The sequence below is a fragment of the Arachis hypogaea genome, chromosome 4 (assembly GCF_003086295.3).
Source record: "Arachis hypogaea cultivar Tifrunner chromosome 4, arahy.Tifrunner.gnm2.J5K5, whole genome shotgun sequence".
In the NCBI taxonomy this organism is placed as follows: Eukaryota; Viridiplantae; Streptophyta; class Magnoliopsida; order Fabales; family Fabaceae; genus Arachis; species Arachis hypogaea.
In genome coordinates this window covers 124,640,555-124,660,999 of record NC_092039.1, presented here as the reverse complement: position 1 = coordinate 124,660,999, position 20,445 = coordinate 124,640,555, and the positions used below count along the sequence as shown (strand labels likewise).

General features: G+C 34.1%; 5 protein-coding genes and 1 pseudogene across 8 annotated transcripts; 2 read left to right on the top strand and 4 right to left on the bottom strand.

Moving 5' to 3' along the window:
- Nucleotides 1–2,241: 2,241 nt before the first annotated feature.
- LOC112797901 (probable serine/threonine-protein kinase PBL11) lies at nucleotides 2,242–5,688 on the bottom strand. Its single transcript, XM_072233936.1, is given in 4 exon segments — nucleotides 2,242–2,724; nucleotides 2,838–3,947; nucleotides 4,889–4,994; nucleotides 4,997–5,688. Coding segments are annotated over 4 exon segments (1,866 nt in total). The 5' UTR covers nucleotides 5,561–5,688; the 3' UTR covers nucleotides 2,242–2,638.
- A 597-nt stretch (nucleotides 5,689–6,285) lies between these two features.
- On the top strand, nucleotides 6,286–10,594 carry LOC112797894 (putative disease resistance protein At1g50180). 3 transcript variants are annotated; one of them, XM_025841005.3, is made up of 4 exons: nucleotides 6,286–6,576; nucleotides 6,964–8,023; nucleotides 8,416–10,229; nucleotides 10,369–10,594. In XM_025841005.3, the coding sequence occupies exons 2-3, from the start codon at nucleotides 7,024–7,026 to the stop codon at nucleotides 10,191–10,193; spliced, it is 2,778 nt and encodes a 925-aa protein (XP_025696790.1). In that variant the 5' UTR covers nucleotides 6,286–6,576; nucleotides 6,964–7,023; the 3' UTR covers nucleotides 10,194–10,229; nucleotides 10,369–10,594. The 3 variants fall into 3 exon arrangements, with proteins under 3 accessions (XP_025696790.1, XP_025696792.1, XP_025696791.1); XM_025841007.3 differs by having other exon boundaries at nucleotides 6,288–6,576; nucleotides 7,014–8,023; XM_025841006.3 differs by having other exon boundaries at nucleotides 6,389–6,576; nucleotides 7,007–8,023.
- Nucleotides 10,236–13,162, bottom strand: LOC112797897 (receptor-like protein kinase FERONIA). Of its 2 annotated transcripts, none has more exons than XM_025841009.3 (2): nucleotides 10,786–13,162; nucleotides 10,236–10,668 (listed from the first exon to the last, which is right to left on the bottom strand). In XM_025841009.3, exon 1 carries the CDS (start codon nucleotides 11,801–11,803, stop codon nucleotides 10,790–10,792), a length of 1,014 nt encoding a protein of 337 aa, XP_025696794.1. In that variant the 5' UTR covers nucleotides 11,804–13,162; the 3' UTR covers nucleotides 10,236–10,668; nucleotides 10,786–10,789. The 2 variants fall into 2 exon arrangements, with proteins under 2 accessions (XP_025696794.1, XP_072090038.1); XM_072233937.1 differs by having other exon boundaries at nucleotides 10,547–10,653.
- Nucleotides 12,056–13,084, bottom strand: LOC112797896 (receptor-like protein kinase FERONIA). The gene has a single exon (XM_072234592.1). The coding sequence runs from the start codon at nucleotides 13,082–13,084 to the stop codon at nucleotides 12,056–12,058; it is 1,029 nt and encodes a 342-aa protein (XP_072090693.1).
- A 490-nt stretch (nucleotides 13,163–13,652) lies between the features above and the next one.
- On the bottom strand, nucleotides 13,653–14,624 carry LOC112797899 (receptor-like protein kinase FERONIA). Its single transcript, XM_025841011.3, has one exon. The coding sequence runs from the start codon at nucleotides 14,622–14,624 to the stop codon at nucleotides 13,653–13,655; it is 972 nt and encodes a 323-aa protein (XP_025696796.2).
- Nucleotides 14,625–15,203: 579 nt separating this feature from the next.
- On the top strand, nucleotides 15,204–17,887 carry LOC112797898 (receptor-like protein kinase ANXUR2; annotated as a pseudogene).
- Nucleotides 17,888–20,445: the final 2,558 nt, after the last annotated feature.

Sequence of the window (20,445 nt, the reverse complement as noted above, 5' to 3'; positions counted from 1 at the left end):
GAAGAAAGTTGACTGGTTTCGTCATTCTATCCACAATTACCTAAATTGAATCAAAACCCTTAAAGCTATGAGATAAACATGTTACAAAATCTATCGTAATTCTTTTTCACTTCTATTCAGGTATTTCAATTTATTGTAATAACCCAACAGGCTTTTGATGTTCACCTTTAACCTGTTGGCAAGTTAAGTAATGAGAAACAAAAACTCCCATATCTTTCTTCATGCCTTTCCACTAAAACAATTATTTCAAATCTTGATATATCTTGTTGGAGTCTAATGTGTACTTAAAATTGTGAGCCTCCTCCAAAATAACTTTCTTCAAGTCGTAGTTATCTAGCAGACATAAGCGGCGACCACAACACAAAACATCTTGATCAAGAGAAAGTATGAGTTCTTTTCACTACGAACATCTTCTATAGGCTTTCTTAACTTCGAGCCATCACTTTGTGCATCTTTGATCTATTTTATCAGGGAAGATTGAGCTCGAACATGTACTAAGAAAACTCTTAATTCTCCAAGGTTAAATTAGATTCTACCAGCCATCGATTGGTAGACTTCTTCAACAATTAGTCTCTTTGCAAGAGTGATATGAGCTAAGTTATCCATAGATTTCCTACTAAGGGTATCCGCTACAACATTTGTCTTTCCAGGATAATACAAAATGGTACAATCATAATCTTTTAGCAACTCCATCCATCTCTGTTGCATCAAATTCAAATCTTTTTGTTGGAATATATACTTCAAACTCTTGTGGTCGATATAGATCTCACAGGTCTCACTATAAAGGTAGTGCCTCCAAATTTTCAAAGCAAAAACGACTGCTGCCATTTTCAAGTCATGAGTTGGATAATTCTGCTCATGCTTCTTAAGTTGTCGCGAGACATTGGCAATAGCTTGCCCATGCTACATAAATACGCAACCAAGTCCTATCCGATATGTATCACAATAGTCTGAGAATCTCCCAGACCCGGAAGGTAAAACAAGAACAACCAATGAGATTAAACAAGCCTTAAGCGTCTGGAAACTTTTCTTACAAGATTCTGATCATTGAAACTTTACAGTCTTCTGGGTTAACTTAGTTAATGGTGTAGAAATTTTTGAGAATTTCTGGATGAATCGCCAATAATAGCCAGCCAACCCTTAGAAAGCTACGGATTTCCGTCACTGTAGTAAGCTTTGGCCACTTCTAAATAGTTTCAACCTTCTTCGGATCTACCATGATTCTATCTTTCGACATGACATGTCCTAGAAATGTCACTTAATCAAGACAAAACTCACATTTAGAAAATTTAGCATAGAGCTTGTAGTCTCTTAAAATTTGCAACACAATTCTCAAATGATACCCATGTTTCGTAGCACTTTTCGAATACACCAATATATCGTCGACGAAGACAATAACAAAACGATCTAAGAAAGATTCGAAGACTCGGTTCATCAAATCCATGAAAATTGCTGGCGCATTTGTCAAACTAAAGGACATTACTAAAAATTTATAGTATCTATAGAGAGTACGAAAGGCAATTTTTAAAATGTCTTCCTCTTTTATCTTCGAATGATAGTACCCTAAACGCAGGTCAATCTCAGAAATACATATAGCTCCTTGAAATTGATCAAACAAATCATCAATTCTTGACAATGAATATTTGTTGCGAACAGTTATGTTATTGAAATACCTTCTGTACTGTATAGGCAGTAACTTAGTTTGCACTGACAGATAGAAAGCAACAAAGTTTATTGAAACAATATTAAGTAATTAATTAGAATGGAATTGATAGAATTATACGTACAGAAAATTTTGATGATGATGTCAATAGAATATAGCTATGATCTCTATATAGAACAGGAATTTTGCTGATCTCCTCCTTTTCATGGTTCATATGCACTGATGCACATGTAGGTTTTCTATATGTTTTAAGTGATGTAAGACAAGTCTAAATAATAATAAGAATAATAATAATAACAATAATAATAATAATAATAATAATAATAATAATATTATTATTATTGAGGAAAAGTGAAGTACCTGTGACAGTGGAGATGAATGCAGAAGCAACTATTCAAACCTTTCTACTTTGATGCTATAATATTATATAGAAACTCAGAACACTGATATGCTTTGTGGTCACCAGATTTTTTTATCTTTCCTACTTATATCTCACTTCTCATGTTTGTTCAATGTTTGACATCTTTTTCAACAAGCATACCAGCTACTTATTTTCAAAACAAAGATAACAGGTCATATGTGAGCTAGTATTCATGCCTTTTTTCATTATTCAACAAGTTTATATAAGAATCTTGAATAAAAACACTAAATACATGAACCAACAAAATACAATATCCAAAAAATGATGCTAGCATAAGCGTCTTCCTAATAAGGCATCATCATCAAAGGTCATTGATAATAAGTTGTATTCATCACTAGTGTTGGCATCTGCTTCCTCTTGTAGTGCCAGAGCATGCTCAAGTTGAGTCATAACTTCATTGATGGTTGGTCGCTCATTTGGTCCAAATTTCAAACACCGTCGTGTGATGTCTAAGAAAACTTCCCAGCACTGCGGTGCAATCTTACCCTTGAGAATGGGATCACTTTCCCCCTCAATAAGCGGTAGCTTGCTCGTGAATACCACTTGTAGGAGAACTATACCAAAAGAGTAAACATCACACTTATCTGTGAAGTCATGGCCTTCAGACCATTCAGGAGCAGCATAACACCCTGTGTAAGTCCTTGAATTGGTGAGAATTATTTGGTTTCTCTTACAAGTAGAACCTAAATAATGCATTAACCATAATCACGCAATACGTTTAGGCGCCAAATGTAAAATGCAAAGAAAAATTACCTGCATGTATTGGGTTTGACCAGGGAAACCCAAAATCAGAGAGTTTAGGCACCATAGCGCGATCCAAAAGGATGTTTGTAAGTTTAATGTTACGGTGAAAAATGGATGCTGTGTGAAGGTAGTGTAGTCCTTGTGTTACTCCAATGCATATTTGCAGTCGTTTCTTCCATGTCAGAGCTTTCTTATTCCGATGACTCTCATGCAGGTTATAAAGTAGACTTCCATTCTGTATGAACTCGGACACAAGTATCTTGGCATCATCATCATTATAATCATCATCATCAGCAGCAGCCGCAGCAACAGCATCACCATCATCATTGCAGAATCCTAAAAGAGACACCAAATTTGGATGGCGAAGCACACAGATTTTCTCAATTTCTTCCCTGAACTTGAATTGCATCTCAGAATAACAAATTGATGGCCAATGCATCTTCTTGATTGCGATAAGATAGTAATAATTATCTGTTAGACCTTTAAGTCTGACACGACCTTGGTACAATTCCCCAAAACTACCTTTTCCAATTATTTTTGTCTCATTGAAATTTCCGGTCATTAGTGCAAGATCAGCTCGGGAAAATTGATGGCTTAGTATGTCCTCTGTGTTATTGGCATCAATACAAATTGATGGTCGCCCATGAATATAGGTGGTGGAGGATAAGGTGTAATGAGCAGCATTGGTGTTTGTAATATCATCAGCTTGTTGCTGCAATGAGAAAGCACGCTCAAGCAACAACTCTACTTCACCCATTGTTGGTCGCTCATCTGCTTCATATTCTATGCATCTTTGAGCAATACTCGTTACTGCATCCCAACACTCGGGTGAAATCTTTCCGTTAAGATCTGAATCAACAAGCTCTTCCATAGGGATCCTGTTACATAAGAGCTCCCTTACCCAGAGCCAGAAGCCTCTAAGGGGAAGATGTTCCCGAAATTCAATCGTGCTCTTTCCGAAGTGTAGGCTTGCAAACATATTGACCTTCTTGACCAACAAATCCTTGTCCTTTCTGCCGAATATCACATCTAGTAGAACGTTACCAAAAGAGTAAACATCACATTTATCAGTGTAGATGCCACAAGAAAAAATTTCAGGGGAGACGTATCCAATTGTACCTGTAAGTGAAGAAACCATTCTTAGTTTAATTATTTAGATTAATCATGCTACATGTATACTAAAATCAGCTACTAATATAAAATATATGTTAGAATACAAATAAATATTGAAAATAGATTAAATTACACATATATTTATGTACAAATATATTAATGACTGATTTTAATAGCTAATTTTAATGTATAAATAATATTTTTATATTTTGATATAAGATATAAAAACAACACATTTTACCAATATTAATCAACATTTAATGAATACTTTATTTTTATATCATTAAAATTTATAATTAGAATTTAATAATTAAAATTTACAATATTAGTTAAATAATATTAATAAAAATAATAAATTTTATTGGTTATATAATATTAATCTACTTTAATATCACCTTATAATAATTAATAAGAGTAATCACAAGTGCAAAATATTAGGTCAATCGTTTTGAAATAAGTATTAATATTACTTTTCAATTTTTTTTGTTCTATTTGATTATTTGTGTTATAAATATTTTAAAATTATTTAACCTTATCCTTCATATGACTTGTGCTGATGAATTTAAAAAAAAATTACAAAAAAATTGAGGATATTATGTTTTTTTTGTTCACTCACCACCGCTCATTTATGTTTTTATATTATATAAGACTAAGTTATTTTAATTTGTATTATATGTTCTATTAGACTATTAGTTATTTTTTACCGAATTAACAGTGGCGACAATATTTAGTTGCTTTTAAAATAGTTTCTTAGGGAAAAAATGAAAAAAAAATATTAAAAATTATATTAATACTTACTTCAAAACATTTGGAATAAAAATTTGATACTTTATCATAATAACTACTACTACTACTACTACTACTACTACTACTACTACTACTACTAATAATAATAATAATAATAATAATAATAATAATAATAATATAAAAAAGATAAATTAAATTACCCTGAAGAACATCTATAATTGGTTTTGGCTTGGAGGTAGAGAGTGGTCCTTGCAAGGAATGTCCAAAATATGCAAGTTTGGGCATCATATTGTTATCCAAAACTCCAAAAGAATATAACTTGAATTTATAAGACGATGAATGATAACGCGCTTGACTCCTGAGTGAAGATAGTGTAGAGCACGTGCTACTCCGATGCAGATCTCTAGTCTTTTCTTCCATGAAAGTGGTTGGTTATTCCTATTTGTCAAGTAATCATCAAGTGATCCATTGGCCATGTATTCGTACACAGCAATGATTTCATTTTCATTGTCGCAGAAGCCTATAAGTGAGATTATATTTGGGTGACGAAGCTGACATAGCACCTCAATTTCCTTCACCATATAGGAACGGGTGCTATCCTCCTCATTTTTCTTTTTAGTAGGGTTCCCGCGTTTTATTGCAATTGTATAATCACTTGTACCGTTATACTCGACACAACCTTTGTACAACCAAAAATTATTGGTGGCTTCTACAAGGAGAAGTTTCTTGTCCAAGTTGTTGGTTGCTTTTCTAATATCTTCCATGCAAAATTGATGGCATAGCTCTTCTATTACTGTTTTATACTCCCTCTTTGATGATGAACTTTCATTTGTCTTCCAACCACAAAACCCCAAAGATTTCAATATCATCATTATTTCAATTTCATACACCTATGCAGTTGTCAAAGCATCATCACCATGTGTGGGTCGTAAAGGCTCCAGGAGAATGTAAAACTAGTCTAAATATAATTAAGCTAAAAGTAGATATATACTGGCCAATTTCTGTGTTGGCAGTAATGTATGTAAAACAAGTCTAAAATAAATAAAATGATACTAATTTACAAAATTTATATATAAATGCTCATAACATAATCTGATAAATGCAATAGAAGGAGAGTGAAGTACCTGAAGATTAAATGCAGAAACAAATCTTCACACACCTTGATGCTGTAGTCTCTTACTCCGATCCAGCTCAGAGAAGCCCTTCTAATAATGCCTAAACTTACTTTTTTCTCCCGTACATTTTCAATAATTGAGTCAATAAAGTAGTTTAGTTCAATAGTGCTCTATAATTCAGCCAAAAAAGTTCAATAATTGAGTAAAAAGAGTTCAGATATTTTCATTGCAACAGCGACTGCAACTTTGCTGTACGAAAGAGTATAGCGACGGAATTTGAGAAAGAAATATATAACACTGTTTTCCAAATATAATTGGATAAAAATAAGTAATTTGACGTGGATAAATTTACGTTACTTAATTAAAAAATAAAGATATAAATGTACATGAAAAATCACCAACATAGTAATAGCAATAAAAAATAAATAAATATGGATGAAAAGCAAAATACGATTATATATAAATCAATATGAGAAACAAGTGTACAGGTTCATTAGCAATTTTGAAGTTCCTAAACATAAATTGATAAGACTTATATCTAGATAAGAATCTATACAAACAAAAAGTATGTAATATAATAATAATAATAATAATAATTTATAACTGAGACTAATGAAGCAGCAATCAATGAGCATGCACCAAAGTCAATTAACAAGTCTTACACGCAGCTCAGAGAGTTTGGAAGAGGAAACTTACATGCTCAACACCCATCACTGGTGATTGGTGAACCACTGCCTTCACAATCACTGCTCCATATTCTCAACAAAACCAAGGTCATCTCTAAATCTACTTGTACTGTATATCATGCTTTCTGAATCGGCTTCTCTATTTATTATTTCACTATTTTTGTTGTTCCTGGAACAAGCATAGGATAGGATGAACATATTAGACATATAACTATATAAGTCTTTGTAAATCTGGTAATAACTAGTTCACAAACCCCTTTCATTTTTAGCCTTCCTTTTGCTCTCTTAGTTTGAAAATTTCCATCTGCATAGTTATTTATTTATTTATTTATTCGATAATGTTAGTTAGGTAAATAACTAGGATATGTTTTCTAGGTAACCAGAAATTTGTGTAATTGAATCACAACTATTTGTTCTTCAAAATCTAATTGACAGACAGTCAAGGCCTAATTATGTTTTATGCCTCCAATTCAGATCTGATTTGTGGCTAATGAGAAGTATTTGGGTATAACTGAAGGAAACAGAGTTGTTATAATGGTTGAGGCGGTTGTGTCCTTCGCAATTGAAAGGCTTAGCGACCTACTTGTTGAAGAGGCCAACTTGTTGCGTGGTGTGAAAAGCAATGTCGAAAAATTGCAGACTGAACTGAGGAGGATGCAATGCTTCCTAAAAGATGCTGAGAGAAGGCAAGATCAAGATGAGAGAATCCAGGATCGGATATTAGAGATCAGAAGACTAGCTTATGATGCCGAGGATGTGATTGAGAATTATGCAATCAATGTTGGAACAAAGAATCCTCTCTACAAAGGCACCTATCTTCACAAGGTTGGGTCTGAGATTATGTCCATTAACTCTAAAATATCTGACCTCACAAGAAGCCTGCAAACTTATGGTTTAGAGGAAAGAGACAGAGAAAAATTGCACATCGAGTTTGAGAATCAAAAGGAACTAAGATGGTCTTATTCTCATATAGTTGAAGAGTTCATTGTTGGCTTGGAGGAGGACATAGCACAGGTGGTTGAATGGTTGTTGAATCAAGATCAGCATTCTAGAACAGTTTTCATTTGTGGGATGGGTGGTCTTGGTAAAACAACACTTGCCAAAAAAGTTTACTATCATAATGCCATTAGGCGCCACTTTGATGGTTTTGCATGGATCTATATATCTCAGCAATGCAAGAAAAGAGAAGTTTGGGAAGGAATTTTGATTAAGCTTACTTCTCCTACCAAAGAGGAGAGGGATGAGATCATGAAATTGAGGGATGAGGAATTAGCAAAGAAGCTGTACAAAGTTCAGCAAGATAAGAAATGTTTGATCATCCTTGATGACATATGGAGCAACGGGGATTGGGACAAAATGAAGCATGCCTTTCCTTTAGAAAACACAAGGAGTAAGATAGTTTTCACATCGCGCAATAAAGCCATTGCTCTGCATGTAGATAGTAAAGGCTTGCTTCATGAGCCAAAGTGCCTGAATGAAGAAGCAAGTTGGGCATTGTTTCAAAAGAAAGCTTTTCCACGAAACGACGATCCAGGTACCTAATAGGATAATATTTATCCTCTTACTCTTGTCCATTTTGCTTGTTTCATTACTCCTCACATGCTTTATCAGGACTTAGGACTTAATCTGCACTTGCCACTAAACTTATGCAGAATTTCTGAATTTATTTTGTTCAATTGTTGACATTAGACCATTGTTTTTTATCATAATTAGATGTATCAAAGGGTATGGCCCGTTTTACTTTTGAGAATATGTCATAACAATGAACTATTTTATACTTCAGCACTGTAGGTTCTGCATACATTTTATGTTGAAAGATGGCATGTGTAGGAACTTTACATGTACCTTTTTAAGTAGAAGTATCAAGTATGCATGTTTTAAGTAGCATCCTCATGTTTATTGAGTGTAAGAGTATGACTTTTGCAGAGTTCACAGTTTACAATGACTTCAAGAGATTAGGCAAGGAAATGGTTTTGAAATGTGCTGGTCTGCCTTTGGCAATCATTGTGCTTGGAGGGCTCTTGGCGACGAAAGACACAGTCAGTGAGTGGGAAACAATACATAAATATATATTTTCCTACCTGATAAAAGGAGAGGAACTTGAAAGGCAATCAAGATTAGCTGAGGTGTTGGATTTAAGTTACAATGACTTACCTTATCACCTGAAACCATGTTTTCTCTACTTAAGCCAATTCCCTGAAGACTCTGAGATACCAACAAACAAGCTAATTCAGTTGTGGGTAGCAGAAGGTGTTGTCTCATCTCAGTATGAGACTGAAAGGGGTGAAACTATGGAGGATGTTGCCGAACGCTATCTTGGTAACTTAATTAGTCGTTGCATGGTTCAAGTTGGTCAGATGGGGTCTACAGGGACAATTAAAACCTGTCGGCTACATGATTTAATGCGTGATTTGTGTTTGTCAAAGGCCACCAAGGAACAATTTCTCTACATCATTGGTGGAGTGCAACAAAATAGTACCACTAATTCTGCTTCTTCATCTAGTCTTTCTGATGCAAGAAAAACTGGTGGAGTTCGAAGACTTGCAGTGTTCTTGGATCAGCAAGTTGATCAGTTGATTCCACATGATGAGCTAGTGAATTATCGCCTCAGATCTCTTCTCTACTTTCATGAAAAGAAATGTAGATTGAATGATTGGCCTATAATCAAAGTTCTGTTTGCTAAGTTCAAATTTCTCAGAGTTTTAGACCTTGAAGGTATTAAGGGGCAAAAGGGACAGTCCTTGCCTAAAGAAGTGGGAAACTTGATATGGCTGAAGTTTCTGAGCCTAAAAAGAACTCGCATACAGATACTGCCATCTTCGTTGGGAAATTTGGAGAATTTGCAGACCCTGAATTTGCAAACAGTCAGCAAAGTGAGCTGGGATTCAACTGTAGAAATTCCAAATGTTATATCGAAGTTGAAGAGGTTGAGACATTTATATCTTCCCAGCTGGTGTGGCAATGATGATAACCAACTGCAGCTGGAACATCTGACCAACTTACAGACATTAGTCAATTTTCCTGCTAGCAAATGCAATGTAAAAGATCTGTTAAAGTTGAAAAAACTTAGAAAATTGGTACTAAATGATCCAAGGTACTTTGAGCAGTTCTGTGAGATTTTCAATCCCCCTAATGACAGATTGGAATGCCTTGAATCATTGTCCTTGAGGACTGATATGCTGTCGTTCCCAGATAAGGCAGTTAATCTTGAAAAGTTGGTGCTAGGATGTCCTTCCCTCCGGAAACTGAAGATAGAAGGACGTGTCGAGAGGCTGCCGGAAGCAAGCCTATTTCCTCCACACCTTGCAAAGTTAACTCTCTGGGGTTCTAGACTTATGGAAGATCCAATGGTAACACTGGAGAAGCTTCCTAACCTCAAGTTCCTGAATGGATGGGAAATGTTCATTGGAAAGAAAATGGCATGCTCACAAAATGGTTTTCCTCAACTGAAATCTTTAGTACTTCGTGGCTTGCCTAATTTGGAGGAGTGGACAGTGGAGAATCAAGCCATGCCAAATCTTCATCGATTAGGCATATCCGACTGTAACAAGTTAAAGACTGTTCCTGATGGACTGAAATTTGTTTCTGGTCTCCGGGAGATAGAGATCAGGTGGATGCCTAAATCATTCAAGACTAGGCTTGCCACTGATGGAGAGGACTACCATAAGGTTCAGCATGTGCCATCCATTGTATTTTTGAACTGAGCTTATAAGCCTGAACTCTAAACGAATAAATACAATGTAAGATTGTCTCTCTCAAAATATCTTTTCTTTTAGCCTTTCCTTAATTAAATTAATTTAAAAGCAAAGTTGGAGTTATTTGCTATTACATTATCTTCATGATCATTTCTGCTTACAATTTTATGTATTCTATTTGCAGTCAAGTGATGAAAGAGGGTCATCCTTTGCTCCTTTGCTTCCGAAATTGAAGTTTTAAACCAAAATTCGTTGTATTCTATCTGTATCCTATGATTGATGAACTGTTGTATAGATGAATAATTTTTTTACTATTGGCTCCATGTGTTGTGGCTTGCTGCTGGAATGTATTACAATACTTCTGGCAGAAAGACTGCACTGATATGTATGTTTCATGCAAAATTTGCTTCTGCTTTGTGTGCATCCTTGTTTATATTTACTTTCAACATGGATCAAAGAGAAACAGGTTCTGGAAATAGAAGAACTGAGAAAGGTTTAACACCCACCATGAATTGATTAAATGACAATCAAAATTCAGATAAAAACAGTCTCACTACATCCAAAACTACAAGTATGCATACATGAAATAAACCCAACTAACCAAATCATATTCTATCAGCTTCCTCCTGAAATTGCAGTGCATGTTGAAGCTCCACCTCCACTTCCCCCATGTCTGGCCTCTCCCTCCCCTCTGCAAGCAAGCATCTCTCAGTGATGTCAACAAATATTTTCCAACAATCTGGATCAATCTTTGACTTAAGAAATCGATCAACATTTTTCTCTGCATATGACTCGAGAGACTGATTGCAGTCTTCCAAGTATTCCCTGTAAATCTCCCGTGGCGGCTTTGCACTCACAACTTCTAACAGAACTACCCCAAAAGAATATACATCTGATTTTTCAGTCAGCACCCCAGTTCTTTCATACTCTGGATCTTTATATCCATATGTTCCTTTTATATCTGACTCAGTCCTTTTCAATGACTTTGAGCTCCTAAGAGATACCCTTTTGGACAGTGTTAAACCTGAAATTTTAGGCTCCCAGTTATCATCCAAAAGAATGTTATTTGTCTTAATGTCGCGGTGAATGATAGTATACTTGGCTCCAGTGTGAAGATAATGAAGTCCACGCGCCACGCCTATGCAAATCTGTAGCCTCCTCTTCCATGGAAGTGGATGAATGTTTCGACCATGAAGATGATGATAAAGATTACCCTTAGGAAGCAACTCATTTACAAGAATTAACTCATTTCTTTCGACGCAAAACCCAACCAAAGAGATGAGGTTGGGGTGGTGCAGCTGCGAAAGCAAGACAACCTCATTCTTGAACTCCAAGAAACCAAAACCTGAGTCCTTCTTATACTGCTTGACTGCAACCGGTTTAGAAGTATTTCCTACATAGCCTCTGTGAACAATACCAAACCTGCTTTCTCCCAAAGACTTCTCGAAGTTTCTTGTTACTGATTGTATCTCTGCAAGTGTAAACTGATGGCAGAGTTCAGTTATGATAGATGAAGGTGGTTCTGTTGAGATGAGTGTGGGATCAGAAGAAGATGGATTTGTCACCCTTTGACTTGAGTCACCGAAACAAGACAAGCTTGAAAAGAAGGGAAAACCCATCTGTGTTGTGTTTTGATGGAGATTGAGGAGTTATGGCATAGAAACACCAAGTCTTGATCTTCTTGTACTAATGAGGTAGTTCACACGCCTTTGTCAAATCATAATCAGAAGCCTCCTTATTTGACTTTGAAGGGATCAACTTAATTTTCCACAAAGTTATTGAAATAATATTAGCTTTTTCTTAATTCTGTTTATAGAACTCCAAAGAAGTGGAGAAAGAGCCAAAGCAGGATTCAACTCAGAAAAAGAAAATCATATTCTATCAAAAATTTCTGAACCAATGATCCTGGCATCAGCTTCCTCTTGCAATCGCAGTGCATGTTCAAGCTCCAACTCCACTTCCCCCATGTCTGGCCTATCCCTTCCATCTTCAGCCAAACATCTCTCAGTGATGTCAACAAAAGTTCTCCAACAATCTGAATCAATCTTTGACTTGAGAAATGGATCAACAATTTCCTCTGCATATGATTTCATTGAATGAATCTGGTTATACAAACGTTCCTTTTGTATTGTTCTTGTACTCACAACCTCTAACAAAACTACACCGAATGAAAATACATCTGATCTTTCAGTAAGCACTCCGGTTCTTACATATTCTGGATCAAGATATCCAAATGTTCCTTTTACATCTGACTCCACTCTAATCAATGACTTTGAGATACTAAGAGGAACCCTTTTGGACAGTGACAAACCTGAAACTTTAGGCTCCCAGTTATCATCCAAAAGAATGTTACTTGTCTTAATGTGGCGGTGGATGATAACATGCTTGGCTCCAGTGTGAAGATAGTGAAGTCCACGAGCCACACCTATGCAAATTTGAAGCCTCCTCTTCCATGAAAGTGGATCATGGTTTATATGATGAAGATGATCAACAAGGGAGCCATTAGACATGTATTCATACACGATAATCAACTCGTTTCTTTCGATACAGAATCCGGTTAGAGGCATGAGATTAGGATGGTGCAGCTGACAAAGCAAGACAATCTCATTCTTGAACTCTGAGAACAGCTGCTGTGAAAATGATCCAATGCTGCACCTCTTGATGGCAATTGGGATATTACTATTCTGCAGATAACCTTTGAAAACATTCTTTAATCCACGGGGTTGTCCTAGTTTCGAAAACTCGTTGGGATTTCTTGCTATTGCTGCTTGTATCTCTGCAAGAGAAAACTGATGGCAAAGTTCATTTACAATGGATGAAGGTGGTTTTGCTGACATGAGTGTTGAATTAGAATCAGAAGATGGTTTAATGAAACAAGACAAAACTGAAAGAACACCCATTTTTTGTGCTGTGTTTTGGAACAAGATTGAATATTGGTCTTGGACTAACATATGAATGCATGATATGCTTGGTAGCTTAAAACGCAAGTCTTTGTCTTTGTATGACTACAAAGTCAAACGAAAGCCACATTAGTTGACTTTGTGATTCTGCTTCAGCTATAACAACCTATAAGTAAATATTCATTGCGTTCATACCAATATCCCCTAAATAGTTATCGTGTTGCATTAAATGCAACTTCATCCAACATATTTATTCGACCTCCTACAACTATCAACTTTAATTTCCTTAGAGCTCCCCAGAAAGAGAAGAGAAATTTCTTCCTTCCCTTTTTGACTTTTGCAACACACGAGTCATTAGTGATTGACTAATCGAGTATCTTCTATGTATTTGGCTTGCTTGTGGAATGGAATAACTTTTTGAACCTTAGAAATTTTATGGATTTATAAACTTAGTATGAATTGAATTACAAATTACAATCAAATTACATATTCAGTACATTTGAAACCCAACGTGAAATGCATCCTAGTTATTGTTAGATCATATTCTATCATCAGAAAACTTTAGTTATCAAATCTTGGCATCAGCTTCCTCTTGAGATTTTAGTGCATGTTCAAGTTGGAGTTCCACTTCCCCCATGTCTGGCCTCTCCCTTCCCTCTTTGAGCAAACATCTCTCAGTGATGTCAAGAAATGTTTTCCAACAATCTGGAGCAATCTTTGACTTAAGAAAAGGATCAACAATTTCCTCTGCATATGACTTGAGTGATTGATTGCAGTTTTCCAAGTGTTCCTTGTGAATGTCTTGTGCCAGCTTTGCAGTCAAAACTTCTAACAAAACTACTCCAAATGAATATGTATCTGATTTTTCAGTCAAAAAACCAGTTGCCACATATTCTGGATCAGCATATCCCCATGTTCCCATCACCCTGGACTCCACCCTTGTCAATGTCTTTGAGATACTAAGAGGTCCCCTTTTGGATAATGTTAAACCAGAAACTTTAGGCTCCATACTACTATCCAAAAGAATGTTACTTGTCTTAACATTGCGGTGAATGATAACATATTTGGCTCCAGTTTGAAGATAGTGCAGTGAACGCGCCACCCCAATGCAAATTTGAAGCCTCCTCTTCCATGAAAGTGGATTAAAGTTTCTACCATGAATGTGATCATAAAGGGAGCCATTGGACATGTACTCATACACAAGAATGAGCTCATTCCTTTCGATGCAAAATCCAACTAGAGGAATCAGATTAGGATGGTGAAGCTGACAAAGCAAAACAGCCTCATGCTTAAACTCTAAGAGACTATTAATAGATTCCTTGTTGCAGCGTTTGATGGCAACTTGGGTAGAACTTTTCTTTATAAAACCTTTGTAAACATTGCTAATTCCACCTTGTGCAATTACTAAAGACTCATTGAAGTTACATGTTGCTGATTGTATCTCAGCAAAAGAAAATTGATGACAAAGTTCTTGTAGGGTGGTTGAAGGTTGTTTTGTTTCCCTTGGCCTTGGATTACACCACAAACAAAACAAACCCATTATTTGTGCTGTGTTTTGGTGAAGACTCAAGAGTTAAGAGAGAAGAGAGCACAGACTACCTAATAAGAGACCAAGCCTTTAGGTTCCAAATTCCAAATAAGGTGTGCAGGTTTCAAAATTGAGTATAGAAAACTTTCTATTCCTGTTCTTTGTCCTCTGTAGTCTGTATGAATTGTCAGAAAACCACCTCAATTCACTTGCTCAATAATCCTCATATTAGATTGAAAGGTTTGGAGAATTGGGTGTTGTCCTTTATCTTTACCTTTATCTCTAATGATTGTGTATATTTTTTTGGTCATGATGATTATAAAATTGTTTTTTTATTCCTTTGGCTGTCATATTGGACTTTTCTACTCCAAAGAAATATCTAGCCAGCAGGTTCTTCAATTTTGTTTTGGGCCTCAGCTTTCTTGGCTCACTGTTTCCCAATCTGCATAATTACATCATTAACACACCACACCAAACACTTTCTATAATTTGGGCCTTATTCTTATGAACTTAACCATATTTTTCATCACATATTATCAACTTTTTACCTCCAAGACCAAAAGAAAAAATGTAGTTATAGTCGAAGTTAGGTACACAGAAAACGCCAAGATATTAAAGACAATACCGACCATGATAAATTTACAACTGAATTAAGCTTGTAAGGGACCTTGGATGAGCCACTGCATTCTTGGACTGCAGCATCAAGCTAGGATCTACATGAAGCTTTGTCTCTGCAATAATCTTCTGGTTCTTTTCTATTCATAAGCTATATAGATATTTCATAAATTTAAGTTCATTTATGTGTAAGTGTTGCTCAATAATCAATTTAGAGTTTATGAATTAGTTCCTTCATCCCCTTCCCTTATTCCCTGTTAAGGAAGAAAACAAGATGATTCAGCCAAGATAAAATTAATATTCTATAGACTATATACCACTTAATGAACAATGGTTTCAGAAGTTACTTGAAAGATGAGTCTGGAAAAAATAGCAAGGTGTTTATAGATTCTCAATGAAACTATATTCTATCCTATTTTAATTCATCTGCACATCCCAAGAGACAGAAAAAATCAAATTTGCAACTGTTTCTGCATTCTTGGTCCCAACTTTGCTGAGAAAAATGAAGCTTTTATTTATTTATTTATTTCTTAAAAATCTATGATATGATAAGATGCATATGCAAATAAGTGTGTCACCTCTTGGATTGTAAAAAGTAAATCTTGTATAACATTGGATCAAGCTGAGTCAACTTAAATTGCTGCATAAATCTGACTCAGAAATTCCATAGTGTTTATTTTAAGGACTTAAATCCAACCAAATGATTTTAGACTTAAGTCTGTGTTGTTGACCATGTTGGACTTTTCTTCCTTATCAACTACAAGCAATGTTGAAAGCACCAATTCCAATTCTATCCTTGGTATCAAGAACTAATTTCTGTTATATTCATTCACATCTATATACTAATTTATGAAACTTTCTTTTGCCACAGAGAAAGATTTCACCTGCACATCTACCAGATTTGCTAGGTTGGAGACTTTCCTCATTCATGTTATTATAAATTATATGCCTTGTATCTTCAAGAAAATGGATAAATAGATGCATAGAAATAGAAATGCAAGTCAGATATGGGGATAATGTTTGGAAAATATTTGAGTTTCTGCCATTCAGAGCATGCAAGTTCATCTAAGAAGCCGTATCCATCAATAATTGAAGAGCTATGCCCTCAGTTTTCTCTAGAAGATCTTAGGAAATCAACCAACAACTTTGATGCAAACCATTTAACTGAAATATCAGCATATAATAGAGTATATAAATGTTGTATCAAACATAATGGTGCAAGTGATTTCACAGTGGCATTGAAGAGGTTGAATCGCGAGACCGACCTATGGAAGTTCAAGAAGGAAATTGAGTTCCACTTCCAACTTCACCATCCAAATTTAGTCTCTCTTATAGGATTCTGCAACCACAAAGATGAGAAGATTCTTGTGTACGAACACATGTCCAATGGCTCTCTCTATGATTACATATATTCCAAGAATATAGAAGATTTGTCATGGAAGAAATTGTTAGAAATATGCATTGGAGCAGCAAAAGGACTACACTATCTTTCACACAGGAACCAAGTGCCCCATCTTTCACTGTGACATGAAGCCTCATAACATTCTTTTGGACAAGAACATGGTACCTAAAATCTCACATCTTGGATTTTCCTTGCAGGGGCCACCTTTGAATTCAAAACCAAAACCAGTAAAAGTTGACAAGGTTATGGGTAACTATATTTACTTTATGCTCAAAATTGTTTGTTAATAACTTCATCAAATGAATAACTTAATGCTTCCATTGATTGCTATAGGTTCAGCTGATTACATAGCACCTGAGCATGTCCTAACCAGAATCTTCACAGATAAATGTGATGTTTATTCATTTGGTATGGTCCTAATAGAAGTTGTATCCACTACTTACAAGCACACCATCTTTGACAAAATCATCATGTTGGAGAGCTCATCAGATTTCTCTCTAGATCCATTTGATTTAATGAATCCATTTGTGGATATATCTGAAATGTTGGAGAGATTCTCAGTTGATGAGATTATTGATCCAATTCTGAGGAGAAAGATAGCACCAGAATGTTTGGCAGTATTCATAGATGTCACAAAAAGATGCTTGAGCAGAGAAGCAAATGAAAGACCAAATATAGGTGAAGTAGAGGTTGAACTGGAGCTAGCACTAGCACTGCAAGAGGAGGCCGATGACCGGAATCATGGTGGTGGCTGGTGAATATAATTTTCTGTCCACTTTTCTGCAGAAAACCTTTGTAAACAGTACTGCCAAACACACTTTGTCCAATTATCAAAGACTCATTGAAGTTGCATGTTGCTGGTTGTTTCTCAGCAAATGAAAATTGGTGACAAAGTTCTTGTTATGGTGGTTGAAGGTTGTTTTGTCCCCCTTGGCCTTGGATTACACCACAAGCAAAATAAACCCATTATTCGTGCTGTGTTTTTCCAAAAGCTTAAGCTGATAGAAGGAGATACGTATGTTTATATTTCTAACACATAAATACCTTTAGGTTCCAAATTCCAATTAAGGTGTGCAAGCTTCAAAATTGAGTGTAGGAAACTTTTTAGTCCTGTTCTTTCCCTGTGGAGACTCAAGAGTCAAGACTGACTATAACCTACTTTTTAAACCATACATTGATAAGAGTCAAGGAAACCGTTTTCAGATATTTATGTATTATTTAACCATGAAGATGAACCGTGAGATTTTGTGATTTGTCATTCAAATTTTGCCACCATTAAACGGGTATGTCTAAAACGAGCTCAACCATTATGTGCTTATTGAATGAGCCATACTTATATAGGCCATTAGATTTTATTAGATGAAAATCAAAGGCTAATATAAAATAAGAGCATTGATGGACTCTAATAAATATAGAATATCCTAACATATACATAAATGCTTTAAATGACAATACTTTAATACACAATACTTTAAACGGCAACAAAATCTTTTATTCTTTAATAATTAAATATAAAATATATAAATACAAAATATATGAGTATTTTTTATTTAATAAAATTAATTATTATGCAAAACTTTTTTATAATATTAAAAAATTATATTAAAATAATATTTTACACAGTAACATAAAAATATAAAATCATTAAAATTTATTTTATATTACTTGATAAATAATTAGATTATTATATTCAAAATTTATTAACTAATTATTTTTATTAAAGATATTATTATATAATATAATTTTTTATAAAAATATTTTTAAAAAATAATTTATTTAAAATATTATATATATTACATGAAAATATTATTTTTTATTATTTTTTTAAAAAAATAATATAATTTTAAATACATACCTAAATAAAAAAATTAATATTTTCATGTATTATATATAACGTTTTAAATAAATTTTACTTTTACAAATATTTTGATAAAAAATTATATGATATAATAATATATTTAATAAAGTAATTAGTTAATAAATTTTAAATATAATAATCTAATTATTTGTCAAGTAATATAAAATAAATTTTAATTATTTTATATTTTATATTGTAGTTTAAAATGTCATTTTAATATTATAAAAAAATTTGCATAATAATTAATTTTAATGAATAAAAAAATTTATTTTTTTTGTATTTATTTAATTTATATTTTTTTAGAACAAAAAATTTCTACCTTTATATAGTAAAATATGTGATAATCTTCTTAATATATATTAGGGGTAGCAAAACGGGTCGAGTCCGTCGAGCCGACCCACCGAACTCGCTAAAAAAAGTGGGTCGGACTAGGATTTAAAACCGGTCAAATTAAAAGAATTTGCCAAACTCACAAATTTTTTATGCAAAATTATTTTATAATATTAAAAGATTATATTAAAATGATATTTTAAATAGTTATACTGTAATAGATTTAATATGTTTTCTGATTTTAATGTTATTATATGATTATAATTATTTAATATATAAAAAAATTACTAAATAGTATATATATATAAGGGTGGCAAACGGGCCTAAACCCGCCGGGCCGGCCCGCGTAACCCGCCAAAAAAGCAGGTTGGGTTGAAAAATTGGGACCGCCAAATAGCAAAAGCCCGCCTAACCTGCACCACTTAAACCACGGGCTTTGGCGGAGCGGGGCAGGTTTCCCCGCCGGGCTTAGTATTTTTTTAGCAATGGGTATTTTTACAATTTTTTTTTGCCAAAACCCAACTTCTCCCAACCTAACTTATAAGAGAATGAAGATAAAAATTGAGTATTTTGGATTATATTTATTTTGTTTTAGAAACAATATTTATAATCATATTTTGGATTATGTTTATTTTGCTTTGGGAACAATATTTATAATTATGTTTTGGATGAAAACTTGGTTTATATTTATATTTATTAGATATTTATAATTACAAAGACTTTAATGTTTGTGAATATAAAAATTATAATTTGTTTATACTTTTAGAAATTATAATAGTTAAAAGTAAAAAATAGGAGAGATTTTTTATGCCTTTATATATATTATTTAATATTTAAAAGTAAAAAAAAAGAGGATATTTGACGGGCTATGCCCTCCGGCCCGCCAGCCCGCCATTAGGCGGAGAGGGCTAGGATTTTGGGACCGCCTCACTAGGTGGGGCGGGGCGGGCTTCTGGCGGGACAGACTTCCCCGCTTGCCACCCCTCTATATATATATTAGGGGTGGCAATGCGGGCCGGCTCGCCCTAATCCGCCCCGCCTCACCTAGGTCGGCACCTTAAACGGGACGGGCTGGCCTGCCCCGCCAACTAAAGTGGGTACAAAATGCTAGTCGTTTGACTTTTTTTTTGAAAAATAAAATTAATTAAAATTAACTAAAAAATAATAATTAAATAATTAATTACAAATAAAAAATAGTCAAATTATAATATAATTTTTTATTATTTTTTTAAATTTTTAACTTTAATAAAATTATTGAAAATAATATTTGTCAATAGAACCATCTTTGTTTTAAAAAATAAGTCATATAATTTGAACATATATACGAAATTGTAAAATAAAATAAATAAAATCACATAATTGGAACATATATACATAATTTAGCGATTCTTTTTAATTTGACAGTTTCAAATTCTAACCCAACCCACATTTTTTAGCGAATTCGACGGGTCGGCCCGACGAATTCAACCCGTTTTACCATATTATCACATATTTTATTATATAAAGATAAAAAAATTTTGTTTTAAAAAATATAAAATATAAATACAAAAATATAAGTTTTTTTATTCATTAAGATTAATTATTATATACAATTTTTTTCATAATATTAAAAAAATATTTTAAACTAC